This window comes from Ailuropoda melanoleuca, chromosome 6 (genome assembly GCF_002007445.2).
Source record: "Ailuropoda melanoleuca isolate Jingjing chromosome 6, ASM200744v2, whole genome shotgun sequence".
NCBI lineage: Eukaryota > Metazoa > Chordata > Mammalia > Carnivora > Ursidae > Ailuropoda > Ailuropoda melanoleuca.
This window is the reverse complement of record NC_048223.1, coordinates 99,167,239-99,176,029: the sequence shown is the minus strand read 5'-3', so window position 1 is coordinate 99,176,029 and position 8,791 is coordinate 99,167,239. Positions and strand designations below refer to the sequence as shown.

Here is an 8,791-nt window from a genome sequence, read left to right as displayed (position 1 = left end):
GTCCAGAACCTTCAAAAGTAGGTGGAATCGGAAAGGTTCATCAAAACACGAAACTACAACTCCCAGCAGGCCTCGGGGCTGGGTCTCCTCCCCCCAACCCTTTTCCGCCGGGGCTGGGGGCGACCAATGACCGTTAGGTATTTGAATAGGCCAATAATATCATGAAACTGTGTAGTCATCCAGTCGCACGGAAGAGGGGGAAACACCTTAGCCAATCCAAAGGCGTGGGGGCGGGGCCGGAGATGGGGGCGGTGAAAGAAGTTTGCTGACTAAGATGGCGACTGAAGCGCAGAGTGAAGGGGAGGTGCCAGCCCGCGATTCCCGCCCGAGGTGAGCCGAGTTCTTGGTCCAGCTCCCTAGGAAACGAGGCCGTGGGCTGGTCGTACTGACGCTTTTCCTTTGGGTCATAATGACCCAGCGGGGCCAGGCTTTGTTCTTTCCTCCTACGGCGTTTCGCCCGTTCAGGCCTGCGGTCTGGCACAGGAGCTGAGATCCAGCCTCACCTCCGCTTGGTCCAGCTGATGCTGGTGTGAGGTCGGCCCGTGGCGCTGGCTGCAGACCGACCAGTTGCCTTTGCGCTGAGACTCATTTTGGTGGTGAGGAAACTCAAGTCCAGAGCTGTTAAGCAAATTTCCTAACGTCACACAGTGCTGGACAGAGCTCTGTTAGTACCTTCCAGTCAGCTTCGAGGCAGTTTATTGTGTTAAAAGTCGGAGCAAGGAAGTGTCCGTTAGAAATGGGTTTGAGTTCTTGGGCCAATTAAAAAAAAAATTTTTTTTTTTTTAAATTGTGGTTTAGAATACTTAACATGAGGCCTACCCTCTTAGCAAATTTTTAAGTGTGCAAGACAGTATTTTGACTGTAGGTACAATGTTGTACAGCACATCTCAAGAGCTTATTCATCTTGCTTAACTAGAACTTGATGCCTATTAATTAGTAACTCCCCATTCCCCCTGTCCTGGCGCCTGGCAACCAGCATTCCACTCTTTCAGTCTATGAATTTGACTATTTTGGATAAGCTCATGTCAGTGGATACCTCATATATATAAGTGAAAAATCATTTGTCTTCCTGTAACTGGCTTATTTCACTTAGCATAATGTCGGTGAGGTTCATCCATGTTGTCACCTATTGCAGAATTTTCTTTTAAAAGCTGAGTAATATTCCATTCTACGCATATACCACATTTTGCCATTCCATTCATCTGTCCATGGACATTAATAATCTTGGTGATTATTAATTGTGCCTCAGTGATCATGAGAGTGCTAGTAATTCTTCGAAATCCTGATTTCAGTACTTTTGGATAAATACACAGAAGCAGGATTGCTAGATCATACAGTAACTCTATTTTGAAATTTTTGAGGAACCTCCATACTATTTTCCATAGCAGTTGCATCATTTTGCATTCCCATCAGCAGTGTACAGAGGTTCCAGTTTTCTACATCCTCACCAACACTTGTTGTCTTTTGTTTTTGTTTTTGATAATAGCCATCCTGACAGCTGTGAGGTGAAAACCACTGTGATAAAGAATAATGCAAATAGTCCTAGCCAGAGCAGTTAGGCAAGAAAAGGGATTAAAAACGCTTCAAAATTGGAAAGGAAGGACTAAAATTGTTCCTGTTTGCAGACCACATGATCTTACATATAGAAAACCCTAAAGACAGACTGTTAGAACTAATAAATTTAGTAAAGTTGCAAGATACAGAATCAACATACCAAAATCAGTTGCATTTCTCTATATACTAACAATGAGCTATCTGAAAAGGAAATTAGGAAAACAATTCCATTTACAATAGCACCAAAAAGAATAAAGTACTCAGGCCAATTTTTAAACCTCTCTCTGTTTCAATTTCTTTACCTTTAAATGGACGTAATGATGTCTACTCCAGATTAAATTAGACAGTCTTTAGCGTAGCGCTGAGCCTAGCAGATAATCACCATTTCTACATGATAGATTTTCTTTTTCCTTATAGAACTAAAGAACAGATCAGAGGGATCTGCAGTTTAGGAAATCATAATTTTTATGATTGGCCCAAGAACTCAAACCCATTTCTTTCTTTTTTTTTTTTTTTTTAAAGATTTTATTTATTTATTCGACAGAGATAAGAGACAGCCAGCGAGAGAGGGAACACAAGCAGGGGGAGTGGGAGAGGAAGAAGCAGGCTCATAGCAGAAGACTGATGTGGGGCTCGATCCCAAAACGCTGGGATCACGCCCTGAGCCGAAGGCAGACGCTTAACCGCTGTGCCACCCAGGCGCCCCTCAAACCCATTTCTAACGGACACTTCCTTGCTCCGACTTTAACACAATAAACTGCCTCGAAGCTGATTAGAAGATACTCACAGAGCTCTCTGCAGCACTGTGTGACGTTAGGAAATTTGCTTAACAGCTCTGGACTTGAGTTTCCTCACCACCAAAATGAATCTCAGCGCAAAGGCAACTGGTCGGTCTGCAGCCAGCGCCACGGGCCGACCTCACACGAGCATCAGCTGGACCAAGCGGAGGTGAGGCTGGATCTCAGCTTCTGAGCCAGACCGCAGGCATGAATGGGTGAAACGCTGTAGCACACCAAAATGTGGCTTTTTTCAGAAAGAATTTCCAGGTGGTCTTGCCAGTCTTGAGACTGTGATGTCTTTTTTTTTTTTTTAAAGATTTTATTTATCTGTCAGAGAGGGAGAGAGAGAACACAAGCAGGGGGAGCGGCAGGCAGAGGGAGAAGCAGGCTCCCTGCTGACCTGAGCTGAAGGCAGAAGCTGAACCGACTGAGCCATCCAGGCGTCCTGAGACCTTACATATCTTAACTGATTACATATATATTAGAATTTAGTAAAGTGAGCTTATTTACATTGTCTCAGTGTAAAGTGTAAACCCTTTGGTTTGGTGTCACTTGGTGCCATTTGTATCAAATGGGAGATTCCAAGTCTTGGGAAGCTGGATTTATGAGTGGGCACTGGATTCCTTCCCTAGCTGAGATAGACATGTTTGAATGTGTTAATATCTTATAGGGAAGAGTTTTTCACTCTCAGAGGTGCCTATAAATGGTTGATCATTTTTGCCTGGAAACTGTAGAGGAGATTGATAAATTCAATCAGCTCATCTCTCATCCTGCTCTAAGATCTTGAATTGTGATGAACACGCTGAAGGCAAAACATTATTCTGTAGCAGGAGTAGTTTGAATTCCTTTCAAGAATGTCGCCAATTGAATTTAAATTTTAAGTGGCAGTATTAGTTACATGATCAACAGGTATTCACAGAATCTTATCTGAATTTGAAGCTATTTTATTAATTTCATATTGTAAAAGAGAATTTGGGTTTCTGTAAGGCTTTTTGAGGGAAGGACACATGTATATTTTTATTACATATTCCCAATGCTTAGCTTTGTGTAGATGGTCAATACTGAATGAATAATAGTCCTATCTAAGACATAAAATACTCCTTGTGGTGATAAATACCATACATATTACGTTTTTCCCTGCAGATATTAATCTTTCTAAAGTTCTGTTGGTGGTGGGGCCCTTTGTATTTATTCAGTAAAGAGGAAAGAATTGTCTGATTTGCGCAGATCAGTATATATTTGCACATCAAATGGAGAATATGTGATCGTGCCTTAAGAACTAGCTTTCTATTTATTCATCATTATTTTAAGTCTGCTTCTAATAATTAGCAATGCTTTAAATTGTTTTAATCAAAGAATTAAATAAGAAAAAGTTGCTCTGGGGGCACTTGGGTGACACAGTTGTTTAGGTGCCCGACTCTTGATTTCCGCTTGGGTCATGTCTCAGGGTCCTGAGATCGAGCCCTGCATCTGGCTCCACGTCTGCCTGAGATCCTCTCTCCCTTCCCCTGACCCTCCTGCTTGTGTGCGCTCTCTCTCAAATAAGTAAATAAATCTTAAAAAAAAATTGCTCTGCCTGTAAAGAATTTTCTGTTTTGATCTGTTGATGGTAACCACCTTTTCCCCTCTATTTCTGGTCTTTATCAGGTAGAATAACACTTTAAAATTTAACTAACTTTAATTATACCTTTAAGTTACTCTTAAGTGGACAATTATAAAGGGGAATCCACAAATAGAAACTATCCACTTTACCAATAGCAATATAAAAATAGTTAAGACTCTGAAAGGCCAAAGAGAGAAAAAGCTAAAGCAGGAAAGGAATTATAGCCACATCCCCACATAATTGGCAGTAGGGAAATACAGCTCAGTACTTTTTGAATTGAAAAGGTATATAAAAAAAGTGCTAATATTATTAGATGAAGAGGGGAAATTGATGACAAAGAGTCACAGGCTTTTTAACCTCAATATTCAAGGGAAAAAAGAAACCTGCTGTGAACCAGGAAAAGCAAATGGCAATATACAGGGTTGGAGGGAAGCAAAGCAAGCTGTGGTAGTGATAACATTTGTCATAAGTTGTCATTGCTATGCCAGCAGTGTCCAAGTTTTGGGGCCCAAGCCTGCTCCTAGAACTTAGGAACAGCAGGAATAGGAGCAGACTACTGGATGCTTGCATCCCATTTTGGAAATGGTTTTGGAGGATTAGGAAGGTGCCCATAGATGGGGAATGGGTCCTGTATTCTGCTAATTAGATATGGAATATTGGTTACTAAACACATAATTTCCTGAAGACTTTTTTGTTATATTGTTTTTTCTTTAATAAGACAGCAGTGTGGCCCTTAAAGAAAGGTAATAGATGGAGCCTTTACTGATCTTAGGAAGACTTGCCTGTTCTCACATGCACAAGTGGGAAAACATGATTTAATATATCTGAATCCAGTTTTGTATTTGTGCTGTCAAATCCTATCTGAAGGGTAATGATGAATAGATTCTTCAGTGGTCTTTTCTTGAATCTGAATAATTTTATATTTTTATCAGTTACCTGGCTTAAAGAATTTGGTTATTATACTTGTAGACAGTGCCAGTCTTGGTGGAAGGAGAGGGGAAGAAGAAATAGAATTTTAAAATTCGGGGGCCTGGGTGGCTCGGTTAAAGTCTGCCTTCAACTCGGGTCATGATCCTGGGGTCCTGGAATCAAGCCCCAGGTCCAGCTCCCTTAGGGGGAGTCTGCTTCTCTCTCTGCCCCCCACCCCTGCCCGTGCTCGCTCTCTCTCAGAAAAATAAGTAAAGTCTTTAAAATTGATGCACATAAACCAGCAAGTGGCTTACTTTGCTTCTAATCTTTGGTAGAGTTTGTGAAATTAACAGATGTTAAAGGTGGAGGTTGCTGGTTGGTTGTGTGGTCATCAGAGAGTGGCAGTCTGTTTTTGTTGTTATTGCAAGTCCAGACACTATTTTATCCATTAGATGGGTTTGAGGATACTAACTCCTTTAAGGCTCACAAGAAGCCAGTTGATAAATGCAAATTTGGTAATTTGCACGAATAATATACAAGGTAGGTATATCAGTTTGCTTCCTTTTTTTTTTTTTAAGATTTTATTCATTTATTTGAGAGAGAGCGCGCGCGCTCACTGCGCTGGGTGGAGGGAGGGGCAGAGGGAGAGGGAGAAGCAGACTCCCTGCTGAGCAGGGAGCCCAACTTGGTGCTTCATCTGCTTGATCCTAGGACCTTGAGAGCACAGCCTGAGCTGAAGGCAGATGCTTAATGGACTGAGCCACCAAGGCCCATGGAGGGTTTTGCTATTTTTTTAAAAGAACTTTTGAATAATGTAGAACAATGAAAGTGCTGAAATGAGTTGAGCTGAAGAACCAAAGGCTGCATGCTGTGTGCTGTGATTGGTGCATTTGGCTGAACAGAAGTTCACATCTGTAAGGAAAACCAAGACTGGCTTCTGAAAAACCGAGCATTGGAAAAACGGTACAGAAGGGAGAAGCACAAGAGATAAGAGAAAAATTAAAAAAGGAAAATATGGAGAAGAGTGGGTGACTTTCTAGTAGAGGCTGCCAGCCACAGCCACAGGGGCAGGCTTTGGAGGCAGTGGTGGTAATGAACCCAGCGAGAAGTGATCTTGGAGAACAGAGGTTTCCCAAGAAGGAGGTAGGGAGGCAGAATAACCAGAATGACCAGAGGGGCTGGGATTTATACTCGCAGCTGACATTTTTAACATTTTTATTTGTTAGGATTCTTTCAGTTATATGTGACAGCAACTTTAACTTAAGCAAAGAGATGCTATTGATTGGCTCAAGAAACTGTGAAGTCTAGGGGGTAGATCAAGCATGGCTTAATCTGTACTGAAATTCTCAATTTCAATGTCACTAGGCATCTGTCTCTTACTTTCTTAGATCTGATTTCCTCTGTATTTCCTTTTTGAAAAAGCAAGTTCTTCACCAAAGATGGCAGTAATGGACCACCAGCTGCTTCAGTCTGGCATTCCACAGGGTTAGCAATCTTAGCATCCAGCAAGAGTCTTGGAGCTGTCTTTTTTTTTCCTGGTTTGACTTTGTGGGCCTTTGGCTCAATTAATGAGGATAGAATGTTTCGATTAGTTAAGCATGGGTCTTGTATCTCATATCACACTTGCTGCCCAGGGAGTAGGGTCAATCCACTAAACCACATATACTGAAAGATGGGGAGAAGTTATTGCCCAAAGGAAAATTGGGGTGCTGTTACCAGAGAAAGGGGAAGTTAGATGTTGGGCATGCAAAAATAACAGATGGTCCACTGCACTATTTTAGTAATCCCTCTGTACACTCCCCCCTTTATTTAAGCTTATGTTTTGAAAAGGGCTTGCCACTAATATGTAGAGAGCATATTTTATGTTTCTTAAAAAACCAACCAAACAACAAAAAAAATCAAACAAAAAGCCCCTTTATTTAAGTACTACTTATTTATTTTTTCCACTATCCAAACCCTATTCATCTTTAAGACCTACCTCAAATGTCAACTCTTGTCTGAGGGTGAAAGTTTCTCTTTTCCTTCTAAATTTGTACATCTTTTATTGTCTGTACCATGGATTTGGCAATTAATGATCTTGTATTATCTTTTGTGTTGTGGTCTTTAGCTATTACTTAAAATCTTGTAGGGAAACTATTATCTTTTCTATAATTAAGTATGAAACTATAGCGATATAGTGGGGGGGAATTTTGTCAGATGCTCACAAGTTTTGTGATCTATCTTATAAATAATTATTCAAGTATGAAGTGGGTTAATAGTATATTTTATAATGGGAAGTGTGTTAGTGTCAAATTCATAACTATAACACTATATAAAGCCATAGCTTTTAAGATAATCAGATGAAAACATAATAAATAACAGTATCAGTTGCCAGATTAAATACAGGTGATTTGTCAAGCTGAATTATTACCTGAAAGCTAGACACCAGTTTTTTGTTACTGCAAGAATGATATAGAACCACAGAAAAATTCAGTCACCTGCCTGCTGATTTAGTTGTGCTGAAGTATTAACCCTTTGGTTTTTGAAAAATTAATATGTAACTAAAATATTGCTTATATACACAAGTATGGAAATGAGATGTTTCCTTTAAAGGCATATAGATCAGTTTCAAATAAATTTAATCAACTTTGGACTTTATTTCTCTTGCTTACTGACCAGAGTGTATTACATAGCATAAAACTAATTTCTTGGGACTCAATAAGATTACAGAAACACAGTAATAGGGGTATTGGGGTGGTTCAGTAAGTTGAGGGTCCAACTCTTGATTTTGGCTCAGGTCATGATCTTGGGGTTGTGAGATTGAGCCCCACGTTGGGCTCCCCAGTAGGCAGGGAGTCTGCTTGAAATTCCTTCTGCCCCTCCTTCTGCTCATGCTTGCTCTCTCTCTTGCTCTCTCTCCTTCTCAAGTAAATAAATCTTTTAAAAAACTCTCAATAATAATCTGAGCCAATCTATAACAAATAAATATCTCCCAATTTAACAGAAAATGTCCAAGATACCACATAGAGCTATATCCACTTCAGAAATGTTCCTGATTATATGATTCCAATTTTCTCTTTTTGTTGTTCTTATTTTTTCCCATAGAAAATATTTTGGTTGATCTTTGTCCAAATTTCTGAGATGTGTCATAATAAAGAAGTAAAACATTATTTGACAGCTTTAAGATAATATGTCATCTGATTAGAGATAAAGGCATCTTAGCTGGGTTCTATCTGTATCAAAAAAAATTCATGAATGAAATATAGAAATCACATAGTTCTTAATATTAAATTTATAATTGCATGCCACAATAATGAGAGCTACATTTGCTAAATGTGTCTTAATCATACCTTTGGAGAGGGGAGAAACTCTTTAATTTAAAAACTAACCTAAAGATACTGGGATAATATAATTAAAAAGTCCTTCACTTGTTTTAATGCTGAACACAATTACAAAATTAAACCGAGTAAGTAATAGCAATGAAACTGAAAAATAAATCACTAAATAACAGGAAACTTAAGAATTAAGGGAAGATCAGAAACCAGGAAAGTATACAGTGGTACAATTTAGTAATATTATGCTTGACATTATCATCAAATACTTTCCTTTATACTTTAATTGGAGATCATTATATGCACTATAGGCTGTGCTTCGAAGTATGGCTCTTTTATGTATACTTAAGTCTACTTACCATTTTAAAATTTTTTGCATTTTGAAATCCCTACAATCCCTCCATTGGTTGCAATAATAGTTTCTTCACTGAAGTACCAAGGCCTACTTTTTTTTTTTTCCTTTGGATAAGGTCATTTTGTGGCAGCTATCCTTGTGACCAAGCTCTCTCAAAGTCCACCGATGTGAAATGTATACTTACATCATTGTGTTACAGTTTTTATTGACAATTTAAATACAGGATATGTATATTATGATTGTACAGAGGATAAAGCCTAAGTTTTATTAAAGCGTAAAG

General features: G+C 39.3%; 1 protein-coding gene across 3 annotated transcripts in view; it reads left to right on the top strand.

Annotated features, from left to right (window-relative positions):
• Positions 1 to 243: 243 nt before the first annotated feature.
• The window catches only part of ARHGAP19 (Rho GTPase activating protein 19), a 48,406-nt gene continuing 39,858 nt past the window's right edge, over positions 244 to 8,791 (top strand). For 2 of the 3 annotated variants that reach the window (XM_034663073.1, XM_034663072.1), the window contains exons 1-2: positions 285 to 330; positions 2,388 to 2,502. In XM_034663073.1, the coding sequence (XP_034518964.1) occupies positions 2,417 to 2,502 (86 nt within the window). In that variant the 5' untranslated portion in view covers positions 285 to 330; positions 2,388 to 2,416. Of the gene's footprint in view, positions 331 to 2,387; positions 2,503 to 8,791 lie in introns of all 3 variants that reach the window. The other variant, XM_011221999.3, reaches the window with a different exon arrangement.